We start from the raw sequence: 22,505 nt of genomic DNA on the forward strand, positions 1-22,505 counted from the left end.
CGGAAGTGGCCAGTTTCAGAAGATCCCGCCCCCTTGTTCGTGATGTCACACCATGACGTCTTGCATTGCTGGCGAATCAAAACAATGGCTTCAGATTCGGAGAATATGCTTTCTTGTTACAAATCCAGTTATGAATATGATTCAAATAGTTATGAAGAGGAAAGCATACATGTTTGAAATCGATTAAAGAATTTATTTTTGCCATTTTGAGGCAACATTGGTGGAAAATCTCTCACCCAAAAAAAGAGGCACAAAATGGCGACCTCCTGTGGCCACCTCCGTTTCAACAGGCTGATAAATTCCTTATATGGAGCTTGGACGCCCTCTTCTGGCCTCCTGGCAGCTTTTGGGTGCAACACGAGGTCCCCAGACCAAACAGGTACAGCAAAATACATTGACGTGATGGAAGGACCGCTACAATGCGCCATTTTGAGGCAACATTGGGGGAAAATCTCTCACCCAAAAAAAGAGGCACAAAATGGCGACATACTGTGGCCACCTCCGTTTATACAGGCTGATAAATTCCGTACATGGCCCTCTTCTGGCGGCTTTTGGGTGCAACACGAGGTCCCCAGACCAAACAAGTCCAGCAAAATACATTGACGTGATGGAAGGACCGCTACAATGCGTCTTTTTTACGGTAAAGCGCGGTCCTTTAGTGACGTCATTTACGGACTCGTCACTAACTCAAAAACAAGACTTCCTGAATATTCAGCGCGAGTCTTAAAACGTAAAATATGGCTATATGCGGTGGAATCTTATTAAAATACGCTCAGTAGAAGTCATTTGAAGCCATTTTACAAATTATGGACACAACTTGTCCGGAGACGTCGGTTGTCCTTTTCGAGTCCAAACCCGAAATTCATTTAAAGGACAACCGACGCCTCCGGACAAGTCTGTCCATAATTTGTAAAATCACTTCAAATGACTTCTACATAGCGTAGTTCACAAAGATTTCACAGCATATAGCTATATTTTACGTTTTAAGACTCGCGCTGAATATTCAGGAAGTCTTGTTTTCGAGTGGATGACGATGCCTGACGTGACGTCAGGTCTGGAACGCCCCTGACCGAGAAAGCGACACACAATGCATTTTGGGTACTTTGTATGGTCTGAAAACTTCGTGTTGATCCGTGTTTATGGCGAAATTAGAAGGAAAATACATAAATAACGCGATGGTGAATCGTTGTGTGTTGCACCAAGACTACTATTTGATACTAGTTGACAAAAATTCCCAGCAGACAAATCAGCCCATTTCCAACGGAGCTTGGGCGCCATCTTGTGCATTTTCTGGGACGCTATATTGGAGTCCTGACGGCTCGAATTGATACGGGAGGACTTCTTTAATCGATTGCAAACATTTATGCTTTCCTCTTCAGAAATATTTTAATCATATTCATAAGTGGATGAGTAACAAGAAAGCATCTTCTCCGAATCTGAAGCCATTGTTTTGATTCTAGAGCAAGGCAAGACATCCTGTCGTGACGTCACGAACAAGGGGGCGGTACCTTCTGAAACGCGGCATCTCTGACGTCATTTGTGGGACACTAAGTCATTTTAATTGGTGTTTTGCATTTGACTAAAAATATCAGCCTGCGTGTTTTGGGTATTTTAGATGCTATAAAACATTTTTCTGATGTCAGTTAGGAAACAAAAAAATGGTGTCTGTTGTCCTTTAACTAATTTTCTACACAAGATTGGCTAATCTTGCAACAATGTTGTCCCACTTCCAGCTTTAAGCCTTCGTTTTTGAAAATACATGTAAAATAATAGTGTGCCTCCACCGCCTGGCCAACAGAGGAAATACACCCAATATGAACAAAGACCACTGCAAATTCGTGACTGTACCCCCCAAAAAAACAAATAAATAATCATAATCCAAATGTGTCCATGAAGGTCCTGCATGTGTGTGAATCAACTTTTGACACGTGGGAATCAACGGAAAATGAATCAGACGACTCTGTGGTCTGCTTTCCTGAGATAAGAGAACAAAGCCAAATTGTTTTCACTCTCACATCGTCAGCTTCACCTCGTCACTCACGCTGACGTGTTTCTGAGGTGACTTTGTAGCAATCGCCGCACACTGCTGTGTTTGCACTTTGTCTTAATCGTACACCTGCCTCAGTATCGTAGTTAGTTGACACATCTGCTGTAACTCTCTCATGACTGTGGAGAAACAAGGTCAGCTCGCTGCCAGTCGCCACCTCAGCCACCTTAAATGCAGATGATGGGCTCTCAAGTGGTGGTTACCGTACACTGTACGAGCTTTGAAGGATGAGAGGGCGGTTTTAAAGTGGTGACGGTTGCCACGGCAACATGAGCAGCGCTTCCGCCTTGTTTTAAGATGGAATGAAAACGTTCATCACGTTGTCTGCCGTTGAACTGCCTTTTTGGTTTTATATATACACACACATATATATATATATACAGTAAAGTCTCGTTATATCGATATTCAAGGGAGTCCGAAAAAATATCGATATAACCGGGACTATCGATATATCCGACCCTGTTTGCATGTAATTTTCTCCGTGCGTGCATAGAAATAATATCGATATATCCGATATCGATATAACGAGACTTTACTGTATATATATATATATATATATATATATATATATATATATATATATATATATATATATATATATATATATATATATATATATATATATATACATATACTACACGCACACACAGAGAGGGGAGGGAGGGTGTGAGAGAGAGAGAGATACTGTGTATACACATGTATATACACATATATTTACACACATATACAAATATATATATACATATATATACACATATATACATACATATACACACATACACACACATATACACACACCTATACACACACACACACACACACACACACACACACACATACACACAGACAAACACATATACACACATATACACATATATATACACGTATACATGTTTATATATTGAAGCTAAACATGTTGGATTCATTGTACAGATGTTGATCGCTGCGCTAATGTCCATGCTGTGCTCATGGGTGAAGTGTTCACAGAACACTCCACTTGGCGAACTTGGCTCAGTCAACCACAAAAGAAAATTCTACCTCCGAACTATTTTTTTTTTTTTAAACCATATATGCAAAGGGCGTAATGGTTTAACCCGTTTCGTGTTGACCCTACACACATTAGCTAGGTGTCACTAGCTAGGCTAATTAGCCAGTTGCGTACACCTACGTCTGGGGACTTTCTTCTTGTCTATTGGTTTATATGCACTTCCGTCACGTGTCTTCAAGGTAATTTTTTTGCACAAATTTTGTTCGCCGACCGGGTTGTTAGCTAAACTGAAGTTCCATGTTTATTCCCCGTGCTAATTGAACCCATGTTCTTTCTGCTCCTTTCTTATCATAACATTGCCAGTTTTTTTAATCCTTGCTCCATAACGTTTTTTCCCTCCTAGTAGGGAGCACACGGATGTGATCTTCTGTGTTATTTTTGTCGCCGTCATCTTCGCCTACATCATACTGGGCATTGTGGGTGAGTGTAACACACTCCTGCTGTTTATATCACACATTTTGTCAACACTCACAAATGCAGTGTTATTCATTGATTGGAGGGGAAAACAAACACACAAAATAAACTGTTTGCTGGTTGGACAAAAAAAATGTGGTACTCTGGATGTTTCCTGAGCCAGTTGTTTTACGTCAAAGTTGAACAAAACTCATTCACTGCCACACGTGAAAAAAATGTGTCCACTCCATTGCCAGGATTTTGTCATTGTCACTTGAATTCCAGGACCCACAGAATATTGAGTTTTAGGACTACATAATCATCCAATACTGTGTTCGAAACCTTATACTCTCTTCTTTCATCTGTAAAAAAGTGTTAGTTCCTGAATCATATGGGTCTGGAGGTATATGAGCTTGAAATGAGGGCAGCTGTCCAAAATACAGTGATACCTTGGCTTACGAACTTAATTGGTTCCCAGACAGTGTGTAAGGCAAAAAGCGTGTATCCCAAAAATTAATTTACCATAGGAAACGTTTAAAATGAGAATAATCAGTGATTTTCTACTACATAAGCATTAAAACGACACAAAATATACCTTATTTTATGTATAATAAATGTGCTATTGTATTGTAGTGAAAGAAATACCTGGGCTGTATAGTAAAGTCATTTTATTTACATTTGTGATGGTCGTTGATGGCTTGATGGAGTGGGGTGGGAGGAGGTCGGAAGGAGGCAATTGCTGTTTGGAAGGAGAGTCACATTCCATAAGTAAATAATTAATGTAATTGTAAATGTAATTAAAGAAATAAACTGTACTTTATAATGAAGTTGTTTTATTTACTTTTGTGATTGTCGTTGATGGCTTGATAGAATGGAGTGGCCGGTTTCATCAGCAGTAAACACTTGATGAGGAACGTAGCCTTCTTTCACCATCTTGAGGAATGATCCCTTGTAGTCTTCGGCAACTTTACCAACTTTACCGTCATTTCTCACCATGACGAATGACACTATGAATCCCTGTACGACGCTTAATGTTCTCGAACCTTTATCGGCACCCAAGCGTGAAAAGACAACCCGAACAAATTCGGGAATGGCGCTCTATGTCAGATTTTCAATTACCGAATACATTTGTGAATGGCAGTGAATGAGTTAAATAGCAAAGTTCATATTTGCACTTCAGTATTCAGAACCCCCCCACCCCAAAACGTTGAACTAAAGAACAAGAACGCTATGGCGAAAAAAGAAACTCTTGAGCAACGTGCAGCAACAAAATCCAATAATCTGACAATCTGCCGGTAGTTTATCAATCCTCAAATCCGCAGCTAATCATCATGGGCAGCGGGTGTGCACACTGAAGGATTAGCCCTCGTCTGCCACCCGCTGGAGACGTCTACCAACACGATTGTGACAATTATGACCGCATCTTCTCGCTGAGCTGAGCATTTTCTACTTTGTCTGCTTCAGTTTCCAAATCATGTTACCAATATTTTTGGCTGAGGCGCTTACATTTGAAGTGCTAGTTCTCATTGTCTGATTCTTACCGAATGGGGGAAGATGCAGAAGAGCACTTGCTGGAAGAGTGGGTGGGTATCATTTCAGGTTGGCTTATTCATGTCTTCTTGTGGGAAATGCGGGGGCGTTGAGAACCTCCCGCATCCCCAAAGGATGGGTTATTCTTTTAATAAACAGCACTGCTTTCTTGTACGCTCACTGTCTGTCGTGCCCTAATTTACATTTTCGTCTCGAGGTCATTAATTTATTAAAGCATGCATGCAATATACAGAAGCGATGCAATCTGGTGCAATCTTTCAGTTTAGTTTGCCTTATTTGGATGATGGGGATGGTTTTTTTTCAGCCATCCCTTTTTTCTTATTTAAATCTATGAATACTGTCAAAATGACAGTTTCTTTTATGCGCAGTTATCAAGATCGTGGAGTTTTTTTTTAAAAAAAGCTATTTATTGTCATTGGTGACAATTACCGCTATGCCTGCCCGTCTCTTAACTCATTGACTGCCATCCACAAATTTATTCGGGAATTGAAAATATGACGTAGAGCCCCATTCCAGAATTTGTTCGGGTTTTGGGTTTCGATAAAGCGCTGGCTCTGGCCTCTGGGAATGTTTTTTCCCTTCCACAATGAGGCAGCGTTTTCCTTTTTTTTTTTCATGTTAGCGCTTTGTTCCAGCTTCAGCTGTTGTTAAAGGACAACCGACGCTTCCGGACAAGTTGTGTCCATAATTTGTAAAATCACTTGAAATGACTTCTACTGAGCGTATACAAAGATTCCACGGCATATAGCTATATTTTACGTTTTAAGACTCACGCTGAATATTCAGGAAGTCTTGTTTTCGAGTTGGTGACGATGCCTGACGTGACGTCACGTCATGTCTGAAACGCCCCTGACCGAGAAAGCGACACACAATGCATTTTGGGTACTTTGTTTGGTCTGAAAACTTCGTGTTGATCCGTGTTAATGGCAAAATTAGAAGGAAAACACATAAATAACGCGTTGATACAAATTCCCAGCAGACAAATCAGCCCATTTCCAACGGCGCTTGGGCGCCATCTTGTGCATTTTACACAACGCTACATTGGGGTCCAGACGCCTCAAAATGAGACAGACGGACTTCTTTAATGGATTGCAAACATGTATGCTTTCCTCTTCAGAACTATTTGAATCATATTCATAACTGGATGATTAACAAGAAAGCATCTTCTCCCAATCTGAAGCCATTGTTTTGATTCTCGAGCAAGGCGAAGACGTCTTGGCGTGACGTCACGAACGAGGGGGCGGGACCTTCTGAAATTGAAACTTTCTGAGGTCATTTTGAAGTAGTTTTTGGACACTTTAAGCAATTTTTATTGGTGTTTTGCATTTTTAGATGCTATAAAACGTTTTTCTGATGTCAGTTAGGAAACAAAAAAATGGTGTCCTTTGTTTTCCTTTAATTAAAGCGCTACATAAACCAATATTGCATTGTATTTTGGACAGCCACCCTCATTTCAAGCTCATATTACTCCAGACTGGTATACTTAAGGAATTAACCCGTTTTTCTGATGAAAGAAGGGAGTCTACGTTTTTTTTTTTACGCTGCATCGAATGTTTATGTAGTCCTGAAACTCAGTATTCTATGAGTCCTGTAATTTAAGTGAAAATGACAAAAGCCCTGGCACTGGAGTGGACATATTTTTGCATAACATGAGTAAACTACACTTAACAAAGTGTCCGATTTGTTCCAAATGTTCTTTCAGCCTGGTTCAATGGTGACCTCAGGAAAGCAACCTATCCAACCGACAGCTACGGGAAGTTCTGTGGCGAAAAGGAAAATTTGTGAGTTGTCATTTGGCATAGTTTAAAATAAAATGTTGGGAATGTTTTTTTTGGAGGAAATGCTTGTTGCTTTCCGATTTAACCTCTCACTTTTGTTCCCCCCTCAGAAACAAAACCAAATTGTTCTATACCAACATTATCAGATGTATGAATCCTGTAGTGTGGGTTAACCTTCAGTGCCCGACCACCCAGGTAAGACTGGCAATGCCCCACCACCTCTTTCCACCGCATTCTTTACCTGCTTTTCTTTGCAATTTTCTTTGTATTGAGAGATTGATGGGTCTGCCCCCCACCCCCACACCTTCCCCCCACAGCTCTGTGTCTCCAAGTGTCCTGACAGGTTCATGACACTTTTGAATGCTGTGAAGAACAACACTGAATGGCTTTATTACAAACAATTCTGCAAACCAGGAGTAAAGCAGGGCACGGTAGGAGACTTTTTTTTACGCCTCAGAAAATTAGCAACTGTTAGCATATCACTATGTAAAAAGTAAAAAAAAAAAATCTAAGCGTCTCAGGGTATATAGCATCAGTTAGCATATCACCATGTCAAAAGTAAAAAAACAAATCTAAGCGTCTCAGGGTATGTTGCACATGTTAGCATATCACCACGTAAAAAGTTAAAAAAAAATCTAAACGTCTCAGGGTATGTAGCACCTGTCAGCATAACACCACGTAAAAAGTGAAACAAAAATATCTAAACGTCTCAGGGTATGTAGCATCCGTTAGCATATCACAACGTCAAAAGTAAAAAAAAAACATCTCAACGTCTCAGGGTATATAGCATCAGTTAGCATATCACCACATAAAAAGTAAAAATAATCTAAACGTCTCAGGGTATTTAGCATCAGTTAGCATATCACCACATAAAAAGTAAAAATAATCTAAACGTCTCAGGGTATTTAGCATCAGTTAGCATATCACCACATAAAAAGTAAAAATTATCTAAACGTCTCAGGGTATATAGCATCAGTTAGCATATCACCATGTCAAAAGTAAAAAAACAAATCTAAGCGTCTCAGGGTATGTTGCACATGTTAGCATATCACCACGTAAAAAGTTTAAAAAAAATCTAAACGTCTCAGGGTATGTAGCACCTGTCAGCATAACACCACGTAAAAAGTGAAACAAAAATATCTAAACGTCTCAGGGTATGTAGCATCCGTTAGCATATCACAACGTCAAAAGTAAAAAAAAAACATCTCAACGTCTCAGGGTATATAGCATCAGTTAGCATATCACCACATAAAAAGTAAAAATAATCTAAACGTCTCAGGGTATTTAGCATCAGTTAGCATATCACCACATAAAAAGTAAAAATAATCTAAACGTCTCAGGGTATTTAGCATCAGTTAGCATATCACCACATAAAAAGTAAAAATTATCTAAACGTCTCAGGGTATATAGCATCAGTTAGCATATCACCATGTCAAAAGTAAAAAAACAAATCTAAGCGTCTCAGGGTATGTTGCACATGTTAGCATATCACCACGTAAAAAGTTAAAAAAAAATCTAAACGTCTCAGGGTATGTAGCACCTGTCAGCATAACACCACGTAAAAAGTGAAACAAAAATATCTAAACGTCTCAGGGTATGTAGCATCCGTTAGCATATCACCACGTCAAAAGTGAAAAAAAAACCATCTCAACGTCTCAGGGTATATAGCATCAGTTAGCATATCACCACATAAAAAGTAAAAATAATCTAAACGTCTCAGGGTATTTAGCATCAGTTAGCATATCACCACATAAAAAGTAAAAATTATCTAAACGTCTCAGGGTATTTAGCATCAGTTAGCATATCACCACATAAAAGGTAAAAATAATCTAAACGTCTCAGGGTATTTAGCATCAGTTAGCATATCACCACATAAAAAGTAAAAATTATCTAAACGTCTCAGGGTATATAGCATCAGTTAGCATATCACCACATAAAAGGTAAAAATAATCTAAACGTCTCAGGGTATTTAGCATCAGTTAACATATCACCACATAAAAAGTAAAAATTAGCTAAACGTCTCAGGGTATTTAGCATCAGTTAGCATATCACCACGTCAAAAGGAGAAAAAAAATCAACACGTCTCAGGGTATATGTCATCCCTTAGCAATCACTACGAACAAAGTAAAAAAATATATATCTAAACGTCTCAGGGTATATAGCATCCGTTAGCATATCACCACAGAAAAAGTAAAAAAAAAGAAAAATAAACATATCAGGGATGTAGCATCTGTTAGCATATCACCACGTCAAAAGTTAAAAAAAAAATCTAAACGTCTGAGGGTATATAGCATCCGTTAGCATATCACCACGTCAAAAGGAAAAAAAAAAAAAATACGTCTCAGGGTATATACTGTAGCATCAGTTAGCATATCACCACGTCAAAAGTAAAAAGATATATCTAAACGTCTCAGGGTATGTAGCATCCGTTAGCATATCACCACCTAAAAAGTTTAAAAAAAATCTAAATGTCTCAGGGTATATACAAACACACAGACACACACGCACACACACACACACACACACATGGTAGCCATCTTGGTGCAGTAAACTTTTGACGCCACATTGACATGCTAACATTAGCATAGCAACTCAACCACAGAAAAACTTATCCCGTGACTGTTAAGTGACCTTGAGAGTTTTGAAAGGCGCTTATGAATGAAATGTATGATTATTATTATTATTATTATTATTATTATTATTATTATTATATAACCAACATACGTGTTAGCAAAGGGCTGTTCCAAGATGTTAGACCCTACGTCGCAGAAACAGGTGCCTACTGTTGCCGAGAAACTGTACACATTTCCGAATGAGTTCTTCGACGGTGCGCCACGCATTGCTAAGTGCCATGTGAAAGGGGCTTAAATGTTGTAAATTCCACCATTTCATGCCGCTATTGTTGCTTTTATCTCGTTTACATGTATTTGTTTCATTCCCACCCATAAGAGCATTCCAAGCCTCATAAGAAACGAGAACTGCCCATCGATGATCCTGCCAAGCACACCTCGTAAGTCGAACTTTTAGCAGACTGGAGATTTTTTTTTCATTGTACTACTTGTGACTTATTTTTTTTAATTTCCCCTCCCTTCACAGTTCTTAAGCGATGCTTCCCCACTTTTTTGACCAGTAACGGGAACATAACCAACCAAACGTTAGTTGTCGGCGAGAAAACCATCACTACCGCAGATTTAAAAAATGCTTCCAGGTAAGAGCCGTACATCTTCCTATTTTAGGTGAGTGTCAGATATGTTTGTTCGGACACTGTGAACAAATGCTCAAACACAGGGAGATTGTCTTTTACTGCCGGCAGGAGACGCAGCCATTCATGACCGACGCCCAAACTCGGCAGCACTCTGCCAAGCTATTTATTGAGAATACAGTAAAGTCTCGTTATATCGATATTCAAGGGAGTCCGAAAAAATATCGATATAACCGGGACTATCGATATATCCGATCCTGTTTGCATGTAATTTTCTCAGTGCGTGCATAGAAATAGTATCGATATAACCGGGACTATCGATATATCCGATATCGATATAACGAGACTTTACTGTATATGCAAATTTAAGTGATACATTAGTAAAATATAGTCTTATTGATTTGAATACCATGCCCCTGGATGTCCCAGGCACCAACATCCATAAACCAACAGAACGTAGACATTTTCCATGAACTGATAGATTTGTAACCTGGCTAATGACCTCTACCTGTGAAGGAGTTTACCAAGTCCTAAATTACGCCCAAGGCAAGATCTCCTACCTGATTATGACAGTTTAACAGACTGTGTCTGTTCACCTCAGATTCACCCCAGATTTTTTGTGCTCCCATTGCGGGCCTTGTGTTCCGCCTACTAAGCATACAACAGCACGAAACAGCATAAAAATTCTATTCTTTCTATTCTCTATCAGTGAGTGACACCCAAATGGACTAAAACACTATTTAAGCGGGATTCAGTTAAACTCCCAAGTTGAAACACAAGCCCACACTTCCATCTGGCTTAGCGTTAAGGATTCCTGGATAGTATCCAAGCTGCCGTGTTAAAAAGCTTTCCAGTGATCTTTTCAAGCATCAATGTTGACAATGCTGCTTCGTCACTTGTTTATCTTGTGAATTATTTTCAGTCGTGGCTGTGACAAAACGACAGCTTGTCCTCAATTCGCCACTTTTAACGTGTCAGGAGGGCCTTTGCAAAAGGAGCAACCAAGATTCTCATTGGAACACCTGTGATTGATTTCATCAATTGATTTTCATGTGTGTTGCTAGCATGCTAATATGAGTTAACTCGTCAGCTTCGAGCTGCTTCTTTGCCTAAAAATGCTCTTGCGTCTTCTCATAAATGGCACAGAGGGTCAAAAACATTTCGACGCGCACCAGAGTGTACATTTTTGGCATGATTCCATCTACTTTGAATGATCTTTTTTTCTCTCTCTCCACCATGACAGTAACGCGTCCTTTATGTTGCACACTAAAGATGTGAGCGCAAAAGTCTTGGATGATTTTGGGGAATCCTGGAAATGGATCCTGACGTGAGTTTACACTTAATATTGCAAAATTAATTTGAGCGCCGTTCTTGTTAGCATGACGTTCAATGTTGTGGTTGTACGTATTACTAGCTAATTTTCGAATAGTTTGCTAGCCCTACCTAGCAATACATGATAAGAGCTAGCTGTACATTTTAATGAAAAGAAATGCATAAACTTAACATTCATAATAACATGTATGTATGTATGTATGTATGTATGTATGTATGTATGTATGTATGTATGTGTGTATGTGTGCGCGTGCGTGCGTGCGTGTGTGCGTGCGTGATGTATTTATGTGCGTAATGTACGTACTGTACGTACTGTGCGTACTCTACATACTCTACGTACTGTATGTACTGTACGTACTGTAGGTACTGTACGTACTATACGTACTGTATATGATAGTTGTTGTTCAGGGTTTTGTTCCAGTTTCAGCTGTTTTTAAAGCGCTATATTAAACAAATAATTAAAAATAATGAATAATAAATAAACACATACAGTACATAGAAATAAATTGAAATAAATGACTAAATAAAAAATAAATAAATAATTAAAATAATGTATAATAAATCAATGCATACATAAAAATAAATATGAATAAATATAAACAAATAAAAATAAATAAATAAACAGATATAAATGAATCTAAATACAAAATTAATATTATAAATTTAAATATGAATAACAAATACAGAAATAAATATAAATACAGGAATAAATACATACATAAATATATATGTAAACACATAAATCAAAAATAATATATAATAAATATATATAATATATATATATATATATATATATATATATATATATATATATATATATATATATATATATATATATATATATATATATATATATATATATATAATATATATATATATAATATATATAAATACCTACATATAAATAAACAAAAATAAATGAATATACAAATAAAAAATAATGTATAATAAATAAATACATACATTGAAATAAATAAAAATAAATAAACAAATAGAAATACATCTAAATAAAACATTGATGAATAAATAAATAAAAATAATATGTAATAATTAAATACATACACAGACATACATTTAAATACATGAATAAATACATATAAATAAAAAATGATAAATGAATGAATGAATAAACAGACTTAAACATGACAAAATAGCAATTGTTTTTGTTGTTCCTTATCTAAATGTGGATATTAGAGTCATTGAGAAGTCAACAGTAGCATTTTGCAGTCATTTGAATTGTGAAATGAGAATCAGAATTTGGGAATTGAAATGCCGCAAAATAGTCACAAAAATGGATTCCAAACCAACTTTGCCCTTCTTTTGCCACCTTTGCTCTGACGTCGCAGGGGTATGGCCATCACCATGGTGATCAGCCTGATTTTCCTCCTGCTGCTGCGCTTCATTGCCGGCCCGCTGGTGTGGCTCATCATCGGCAGCGTCGTCACTGCTGTCGGCTACGGTGAGTTTCCAGTAGCGTTATCCAAAAAAGTAGGCGGTGGGGGGCTTTGATTCTATCCTTCCATCTCTATCTCAGGTATCGGCCACTGCTATTGGGAGTACCAAAAACTCATCCGGAAGGAGGGCGCCGACGTCACCATCTCTGAGCTGGGCTTCAATCAGGACTTGAATGTCTACCTGGAGCTCAGCCAGACGTGGTTTATTTTCAGTACGCTTTAACCACCCAGTGGGTTCTCTCCCACTCGTAGAGTGGGAGGAAAAAAAACCAAAAACATCACAAAACTAAATCGACGTGTGGTTTTGTTTTAAAGTGATTGTGCTATCTGTGATCGAGGGCATCATTCTACTCATCCTGATTTTCCTGAGGGAGCGGCTGATGATCGCCATTGCGCTGCTGAAGGAAGCCAGCAAGTAGGTAGCGACCATCTTCATTTTTGACCCCTTTCACGCTCAACTGGTGATTTTACGACATGGTTGAATAGCGATTCCCATCCTCCCTCCCCGACAGCTAATTGCAATTTTGACTCAAATCATGTTTTGTTCTTTCCAAATTAAGCTTCATGGCAATTTGCAGTAATATTGCCAAATATGAAACATGACATTATTTAATTGACCTGCTAATTTGCTATGGAGAGTCTTGTGAAACATTTACCAAAGGAAGTTTTCTTGCATTCGGGGACACGTTAGCTTAGCAGTTAGCATTGAACGTACACCGAAGCACTTTTGCTTGCGTTCGGAGACACGTTAGCTTAGCGGTTAACATTGAATGTACAGCGAAGCTCTTTTTCTTGTGTTCGGAGACACGTTAGCTTAGTGGTTAGCAGTGAACGTACACCAAAGCACTTTTTCTTGGAGACACGTTAGCTTAGTGGTTAGCATTGAAAGGGACACCGAAGCACTTTTTCTTGCCGTCGGAGACACGTTAGCCTACCGGTTAGTATTGAACGTTAACTGAAGCACTTTTGCTTGCGTTTGGAGACACGTTAGCTTAGCGGTTAGCATTGAACGTACACCGAAGCAGTTTTGCTTGCGTTCGGAGACACGTTAGCTTAGCGGTTAACATTGAATGTACAACAAAGCTCTTTTTCTTGTGTTCGGAGACCCGTTAGCTTAGCGGTTAGCAGTGAACGTACACCAAAGCACTTTTTCTTGGAGACACGTTAGCTTAGCGGTTAGCAGTGAACGTACACCAAAGCACTTTTTCTTGGAAACACGTTAGCTTAGTGGTTAGCATTGAAAGGGACACGAAGCACTTTTTCTTGCCTTCGGAGACACGTTAGCCTACCGGTTAGTATTGAACGTTAACTGAAGCACTTTTGCTTACGTTTGGAGACACGTTAGCTTAGCGGTTAGCATTGAACGTACACCGAAGCAGTTTTGCTTGCGTTCGGAGACACGTTAGCTTAGCGGTTAACATTGAATGTACAACAAAGCTCTTTTTCTTGTGTTCGGAGACACGTTAGCTTAGCGGTTAGCAGTGAACGTACACCAAAGCACTTTTTCTTGGAGACACGTTAGCTTAGCGGTTAGCATTGAATGTACAATGAGGCTTTTCTTCTTGTGTTCAGAGACCCATTAGCTTAGCGGTTAGCAGTGGACGTACACCAAAGCACTTTTTCTTGGAGACACCTTAGCTGAATGGTTAGTATTGAACGGACACAAATCACTTTTAAGCTAGCGTTCGGCGACACGTTAGCTTAGCATTGAACGTACAACGAAGCTCTTTATCTTGCGTTCGGAGACACGTGAGCTCAGTGATTAGCATTGAACATACAGCGAAGTGCTTTTTCTTGCGTTCAGAGACATGTTAGCTAAGTGGTTAGCGTTGAACGTACACCGAAGCACCTTTTTTGCATTCGGGGACACATTAACTTAGCGGTTAGCATGGAATTTATCTCTTATTTCTTGCTGCTTATTACAAGGTAACTTATCTGTTCGATTTTGTGGATTAGTCACAGTGAACCCTACATTTATTCATCCTCATACCTAAAAGTGTTCAAATTTTTTTATGATAATTCTCTTTTTTTAGGGCCGTCAGCTATGTGATGACCGCTCTTATCTACCCCATCTTTACCTTCTTTCTGTTGTGCCTCTGCATTGGTTACGGAGCCGTCGTCGCACTGTATCCTTGACATGACCACGTGCGCTATAAATGTAAATAGAGTGCACATACAATGCCTTGCTAAAGTAATAACCCCCCTCCCATTCACGTTTTTGACCTATTGTTACCTTATGACTCATAAGGTACCAATGCTAAAATTCTAAATTAGCATATGCCTTAACTTGCTTGAACGACAGGTGTTTAGCAACGTCCGGTGTCGCCATCTACACCATAACACCAACAAATGATAAATGCCAATTAGGCAACAACACCGTATGCGATCCAAAGGTTATCTTCACATTTTCCTCAGTTCCTCTCGGAAAGCCGATCTGAACGTTTTCAACAACGCGCTGACGATTTCATCTTTCAGACATTCGATGCAAGCCACCTAAAGCAAGACTGCACGACGTCGCGCTGCTTCTTCAACTCCTACGGCGGCGAGGACTTCTACCACACCTACATCTTGCTCCTCCAAGTGTTCAATGTGTTCGCCTTTCTGTGGTTGGTCAACTTTGTCATCGCCCTGGGTCAGTGTACCCTAGCTGGAGCGTTTGCGTCCTACTACTGGGCCCGCAGGAAGCCCAAAGACATCCCTGCCTTCCCGCTATTGGCGTCTTTCATCAGAGCCATACGGTAGGTGGGCTGATGGACATGGAGACACACACACACACACACACACACACACACAACCACAAACACACACCAGCAGTGCATTTGTCGTGATCCTTCCAAAATTCCAAAACGCCACAAAATGGCACCAAAGCCCCTATTATGACTATATATGGTCGTAAGTTGAAATCCATTCAAAATGGCCGACATAACGTTTACACAACAGGATAGTATACAATGTCAATCGGTTGTTTTTCTATTGAATACCAAACTGTTTACAGTTTATTTATAAATTTTTCAACTTTTAGTGTCATTTTTATCATTGTATATTTCGTGTTATTGATTTTTCTTACTTTATAACTGTACTGTAATGTATACAAAACTGTTTACTGTACAGTTCATTTAGTTTCATTTTTGCTAACGGCCAGAAGAGGTCACCCGACACACACGTTCGGACTCAGGCGGAAAGCAATATACAGTACTACAGGAGATGTTGCCGAGTCAATATCTGCACTGTATAACTGCTGTATTGAGTGTCGTCACGCAGAAGATTGCTGTGCGAGTGTGTGACATGCTGGCTGGCCAAAACTGTACTACACAGCCAGATGCTTGCGCGTTGGGGTGCCAGGCGTAGAATTAAAAATCCGTTTTGTAATCCAGATCACTAATTCTTCCCAGAGGATAAATAATAATAATAATAATAATACATTTAATTTCTAAGCGCCTTTCAAAACTCTCAAGGACACTTTACAGTCACAGGATTTTTTTGTAAGAAGATCCTCCACCCGGTCTAATTAGTGGCATCCCTGGTTCACCCATATTGGGACAGGTTATCACACACCCTGCAACCTGTTTTCAGGTTGCAGGGTGTGTGAAAGGTTTAATATGTGTTCTTTAACTTCTAATCATTTTTTTTTCAAAATAATTATGAACCAGGAAAAAAAACAAACATTTATTCAGTGCGGTGTTTCTACATGACAGTGTCCTGAAACAGCCCATAGTCTCTTTGTTGAACCCTGCTCCCCTTTCTCAGTTACCACATAGGCTCCTTGGCCCTTGGTGCGCTAATTCTTTCCATGGTGCAAATGATCCGCATTGGTTTGGAATACTTGGATCAAAAACTCAAAGGTAAGCTTGAAATAACTGAAAAAAAAAGACATTCCAACCTTGTGGCTTGACTTTTTGACGTGTTTGTAGGTTCCCAGACTGCATTTGCTCGCTTTATAATGTCCTGCCTCAAATGTTGTTTCTGGTGCCTGGAACGTTTCATCAAATTCCTCAACAGAAATGCGTACATCATGGTGAGTGACAGCTCCATTTTTTTATTTTATTTTTATTATTATATTATTGTATTATTATTATTATATTATTTTATTGTTATTTTTATTTCCATCGTGCGCGACTAACCGCCTCTCTTCTCAACAGATAGCAATACACGGAAAGAATTTTTGCACGTCCTCTAAAGAGGCTTTCTTCCTCCTGATGAGAAATGTTCTTCGGTAAGCTTTGTCTTCCTTATGGCGGAATTTCACTCAGTCAAAGCATAATAATAATAATAATAATAATAATAATAATAATAATAACAATAATAATAGAGGCACAGAGGTGGAGGATCTGAGAGGATCGAGAGGGAATAGAAAATTATCGAGACGGAATAGAAATTTGAAGAAGGTCCGATAGGTAAGGGGGGGCAAGGTTTTGGATTTTGCATTTTTTTTGTTTCCTAACTGACATCAGAAAAACGTTTTATAGCATCTAAAATACCCAAAACACGCAGGCTGATATTTTTAGTCAGATGCAAAACACCAATTAAAATGACGTAGTGTCCCAAAAATGACGTCAGAGATGCCGAGTTTCCGAAGGTCCCGCCCCCTTGTTCGTGACGTCACGACAGGACGTCTTGCCTTGCTCTAGAATCAAAACAATGGCTTCAGATTCGGAGAAGATGCTTTCTTGTTACTCATCCAGTTATGAATATGATTCAAATATTTCTGAAGAGGAAAGCATAAATGTTTGCAATGGATTAAAGAAGTCCTCCCGTATCAATTCGAGCCGGCAGGACTCCAATATAGCGTGCACAAGATGGCGCCCAAGCTCTGTTGGAAATGGGATAATTTGTCTGCTGGGAATTTGTGTCAACTAGTATTAAATAGTAGTCTTGGTGCAACACACCTCGATTTACCATGGCGTTATTTATATGTTTTTCTTCTAATTTCGTTTTTCTTCTAATTTCGCCATCAACACCGATCAACACGAAGTTTTCAGACCAAACAAAGTCGGACCAAAAAACTTTCTCGGTCAGGGGCGTTCCTTCAGTGACGTCACGTACGGGCTCGTCACCAACAACTATTCAGGGCGAGTCTTAAAACGTAAAATATAGCTATATGCCGTGGAATCTTTGTTAAATACGCTCAGTAGAAGTCATTTGAAGTGATTTTACAAATTATGGACACAAGTTGTCCGGAGGCGTCGGTTGTCCTTTAAATGTGTAAAGAAGAATTTTAAAGTTGACCACCAATGCTGATATGCAGTCATCACTTGGTTATAACATTCAAAATGATTTGCCTGCTTGTAGAGTGGCCATCCTGGACAAGGTAACCGACTTTTTGCTCTTCCTGGGAAAACTTCTCATCGCAGGAGCCGTCGGTGAGTCTCCCGTCAGCTAGCCAACATCGATTTGCCGTTTTGATTTGCTTCCCAAAATGTGTCTTGTGGACTTAATTTGTGTTCAACAATCGTTTGAATGATTTTATTTTTCCATCTGATTTGATGTGCACCAGGGGCGCTTGCATTTTTCTTCTTCACGCGTAAAATACCCGGCATTAAAGGGGAGGTGCCAACTCTAAACTACTACTGGGTGCCTCTGGTGGTAAGGAATATTTTTTTAAATACAGTAAAGTCTCGTTATATCGATATTCAAGGGAGTCGGAAAAAATATCGATATAACCGGGACTATCGATATATCCGACCCTGTTTGCATGTAATTTTCTCCGTGCGTGCATAGAAATAGTATCGATATAACCGGGACTATCGATATATCCGAATCAAAGTCAGCTTTATTGTCAAATATGCTAATATGCATGACATAAAGTGCAAGGCACTTATAATGACTTTAACAAACATAATAAACACGAAAACGCCAATTTGCCAGGAAAGAGAGAGGAGCCGCCGCAATACAATACAATAGTTATCTTCTTTTAAGTCCTGAATGTTTTTTTTTTGTAATTATAATTATTTACTATTTTGTTGCCCCTTTGTTCTTCCAGATGGTGATCTTGTTATCCTACTTAGTGGCGCATGGCTTTTTCAACGTCTACTCCATATGCGTGGACACACTCTTCCTGTGCTTTTGTAAGTAGCCTTATTCTCTTAAAAGACAGATTTCACATCACGTTCACGATTCCTCCGCTCAAACTTTGCCCCCCCCTTACAAAATCAAACGACGATCAGCCAGAAACTTTATTTCTTCACACTTGGCCATTTTAACTCCGAAATACAGTGAAACCTCGGTTTTCGAACGTCTCGGTTCTCATCCCATTCGGTTTTCAACCAAAAATGTCATATTTTTTATGCCCCGGTATTCAACCGAAATTTGGTTCTCAACTAAACTGAGTGCACCTGAATGCATCACTCGACTAGCCTCTGCTTCCTTATACGTCACTTCCTTATATGTCACGTCTTCCTCATTGTCTCATTGTGACCGACACATTAATATGGTTGGTTTTATTTTTGCGAAACTGCTGACATATTTGGTTAAGATCTCCTGAATAGTATGATTTTAAAGCAAGCAGAGGATGGTTTGAAAAGTTAGTGTGCCCTGTGTTTGTCCAAAGACAGCTGGGATAGGTGTCAACATGCCCGTGGCAGAAAGATAGAGAGATTTTTATGTACATATGTTAATGTTGATGTTAAAAATTGGTGAAAATAAGTTTGTTTTTATAGAATTTTACACATGACCTGCTCTATTATTAAGTTTTTATCCGGTTTATGCAATGAAAAAAGTTGTTTTCTAGACATTGAACGGATTAAGATTTTTTACATTGATTTTAATGGAAAGTGCTGTTTCGGTTTTTCAACAAACAGGTTTCTGAAACGGATTATGGTCGAAAACCGAGGTATCATTGTAGGATGAGCTGTCAGCAATGGTTTGATGCCATTTTCAGTCAACAGCAAGGGTCAAAATGGCCGCCTTATGAAATCGCTAACTTGAAGCCAAAGGCCCTCCATCTTACGTTGTCCTTGGTAGTGACAACAGTCATTGTATTTTACATCACTGTCATGACTTTGACCTAACCGAGGTTAAATTTACAATTCAGGCCACATTTTGTCCCTATGAGCAAACTGTTCCCAGGAGACGGCTGGGGGACAAATGTCAACATTGACTCAAAAACATAAATACAGTGATACCTTGGCTTACGAACTTAATTGGTTCCCAGACAGAGTGCGTAAGGCGAAAAGTGTGTATCCCAAAAAATAATTTCCCATAGGAAACCATTAAAATAAGAATAATCCGTTCCCAGGTCCCCATAAAACATAATTTTCAACTTTGTGTATCCCGAAAAATAGTTCGTATGCCAAGGTAAAATGTTCATAAATTTAACATTCGTAAACCGAAAAGTTCGTAAACCAAGGGGTTCGTAAACCGAGATAATATCAAGCAGAAATAGTTGATGCTACCTTGAACTCAATTCTTACATGTCTCTTGCTATGATTTCCACTCCTCAACCATTGACTTTGCAATGTTTTCTTTTTCCAACCTTTCATTTCTGCTTTTTTCCCCTCATTCTGGATGACGGCGGTCAGGCGAAGACCTGGAACGGAACGACGGTTCCCACACCAGGCCTTACTACATGTCTCCCGAGCTGTGCAAGATCCTGGGAAAAAGCAATGAAGTCTTAAGTAGTAGCAGCAGCAGCAGCGCTTCCGAGTGAGCCGATTTGGCTGTGGGGGCTGTTACATTCAAAACACACTGAAGAACTTCACCCAGCATTTCTTCATATCTTTGTCACCAACTTTTGAAATGCATCTTCGGAGAGGGCGTATGAGGACAACGCCATTGAACTCCTAACAATGCACGTCCTTTTTTTATATGTTGCATTTTCCTTTTTTTTTGCGTTTTCTGCCTAACAGATTACAATCACATGCCACAATGACGATTATAAAGATGAAAATGAGGACCTACACGGTATGAGGACATCACCATATTCAAAGTGGTGGTGCAATTTGGTCTTCTGGTATAATATTGTGTTTTATATGCACTTTCACTTTTGCAATGAACCGTCTGTTATATAGGAAGTCAATGCAACATTGTTTAAAAAAAGCTTGGAGGATAAAAAGTGATGTGTTGAATTTCTTTTTCCCACTTGGTGTGTGTGTGTGTGTGTGTCTGTGTGATTGTATGACTAGTCTTGTGAGGACCACTAACATTTTATACCATACGTAGTGAGGACATTTTAGACAAGTGAGGATCTTTTGGTCGGTCCTCACATGTTTTTCATTCTAAAGGCTTCTAGAGGGTCTATATATGAATCTGTTAAAGTTTCACAAAGGTCCTGACAAATTCACCCAAAATGATTTTTTTGGTGTGTATTTTCATTTCACTCGGATACACACTTTTTTTTACTCACTGTGTGTGTTTGTGTGTGGTTAATGAGAGGAAAAAGTTCATACCACAAAAAGTAAAACGACATTTTAACCAAATTCACTACAGCGGTGAGGACTTTCAATGTAGCCATTCAGAAACCTCACTCCTGCTGTTATTTCAGTTTCAAGTCCACTTTTTATTGCTTTGTTTTTTAAAGACGTTGAAGTGGGAAATGGGGTGACATTTATTGTTCAAATGTAACACTAGTTATTCTCTAAACTTATCAGCAACGGTGGTCTTCACTCCACTATTGAAACAGGAATGTGTGTGTGTGTGGCATGATTCCTTTAACTCATTCACTGCCATTCACAAATTTATTTGGGAGTTGAAAATATGACTATTGCGCCATTCCCGAATTTGTTCGAGATTAGTTTTTTTCTTCTTTGGGTTCCGATAAAGCACTGGCCAGACCTCTGGCAATTTTTTTCCCGACCACAAGGGGCCTCTTTTCCCTGTTTTTCCCCATGTTAGCACTGTTCCAGCTTCAGCTGTGGTTAAAGCGCTCTATAAACCAATATATATGGATTGTATTTTGAAAAGCCGCCCTCATTTCAAGGTCACATAACTCCGGCCCATATCATTTAGGAATTAACTCTTCTGATGAAAGAAGAGAGTCGAAGGTTTCTTACGCTGCACTGATTGTTTATGTCGTCCTTAAACTCAATATCCTGTGGGTCCTGGAATTTGAATGACAATGACAAAAACCCTGGCACTGGAGTGGACACATTTTTTGCATTTCTGGCAGTGAATGAGTTAATGGCTGTGGAGGTTTGTAAGTGTTCCGCCATCCTTTTACTAATATACACAGACATACAAAAAGTGTGTATTGTTTTGCAAGTTGTGACATCATCGCATGTCCATGATGCTCATTTACGTACTGTACTGTAAAAGACTTGGTGGGAGGTCAAAAGACCCCCCGGGGGGGCAGGGGTGGGATTGGTGTTTTTATGTGCCAAGTTGTTGGGGGGGGGGGGATTTTTTTTCGGGTTGGGGTTATGAAATACTTCTGTGTTTTTAGAGGTAATATCGGCAACTTTTAGCGACAGTTTGTAAAAGGATGTCAAAGCCATTTGGGGTATTTTTTAATGTGATTGTCCTGGTAGTACTGTTTTAAGACTCAATATAATCGCACATATGTCTGAAGGTTAATCTTTTACATAGAGGACTTTATGAATGAAAATCCAATGACGTCCGAGTCCTTTTTAAAAAAAATACAATAAAATTGATTGGTGTAAATGCGCTGCGAGGTTACTGTTAACGTGCCCCCCCCCTTTTTTTTTGGGGAGTCAACTTATTTTCTTTTTCCATCGTTGAAATGGCCAAACTCCCTTCGTATGCCATC

General features: G+C 39.1%; 1 protein-coding gene across 3 annotated transcripts in view; it reads left to right on the top strand.

Annotated features, from left to right (window-relative positions):
- LOC148895945 (choline transporter-like protein 5-A) overlaps positions 1 to 22,366 on the top strand; it is a 35,563-nt gene extending 13,197 nt beyond the window's left edge. Inside the window, exons 3-22 of one of the 3 annotated variants that reach the window (XM_089001311.1) lie at positions 3,439 to 3,515; positions 6,742 to 6,820; positions 6,928 to 7,012; positions 7,135 to 7,248; positions 9,767 to 9,827; positions 9,914 to 10,025; positions 11,263 to 11,346; positions 12,698 to 12,810; positions 12,886 to 13,017; positions 13,121 to 13,220; positions 14,839 to 14,931; positions 15,108 to 15,198; positions 15,281 to 15,543; positions 16,553 to 16,647; positions 16,717 to 16,820; positions 16,945 to 17,018; positions 18,095 to 18,165; positions 18,300 to 18,388; positions 18,786 to 18,870; positions 20,323 to 22,366. In XM_089001311.1, the coding sequence (XP_088857437.1) occupies positions 3,439 to 3,515; positions 6,742 to 6,820; positions 6,928 to 7,012; positions 7,135 to 7,248; positions 9,767 to 9,827; positions 9,914 to 10,025; positions 11,263 to 11,346; positions 12,698 to 12,810; positions 12,886 to 13,017; positions 13,121 to 13,220; positions 14,839 to 14,931; positions 15,108 to 15,198; positions 15,281 to 15,543; positions 16,553 to 16,647; positions 16,717 to 16,820; positions 16,945 to 17,018; positions 18,095 to 18,165; positions 18,300 to 18,388; positions 18,786 to 18,870; positions 20,323 to 20,450 (2,050 nt within the window). In that variant the 3' untranslated portion in view covers positions 20,451 to 22,366. The remainder of the gene's footprint in view (positions 1 to 3,438; positions 3,516 to 6,741; positions 6,821 to 6,927; positions 7,013 to 7,134; positions 7,249 to 9,766; positions 9,828 to 9,913; positions 10,026 to 11,262; positions 11,347 to 12,697; positions 12,811 to 12,885; positions 13,018 to 13,120; positions 13,221 to 14,838; positions 14,932 to 15,107; positions 15,199 to 15,280; positions 15,544 to 16,552; positions 16,648 to 16,716; positions 16,821 to 16,944; positions 17,019 to 18,094; positions 18,166 to 18,299; positions 18,389 to 18,785; positions 18,871 to 20,322) is intronic. The other 2 variants (XM_089001312.1, XM_089001313.1) reach the window with 2 other exon arrangements.
- Positions 22,367 to 22,505: the final 139 nt, after the last annotated feature.

The sequence above is a fragment of the Hippocampus bargibanti genome, linkage group LG07 (genome assembly GCF_051943395.1).
Source record: "Hippocampus bargibanti isolate YZ-2025 linkage group LG07, ASM5194339v1, whole genome shotgun sequence".
In the NCBI taxonomy this organism is placed as follows: domain Eukaryota; kingdom Metazoa; phylum Chordata; class Actinopteri; order Syngnathiformes; family Syngnathidae; genus Hippocampus; species Hippocampus bargibanti.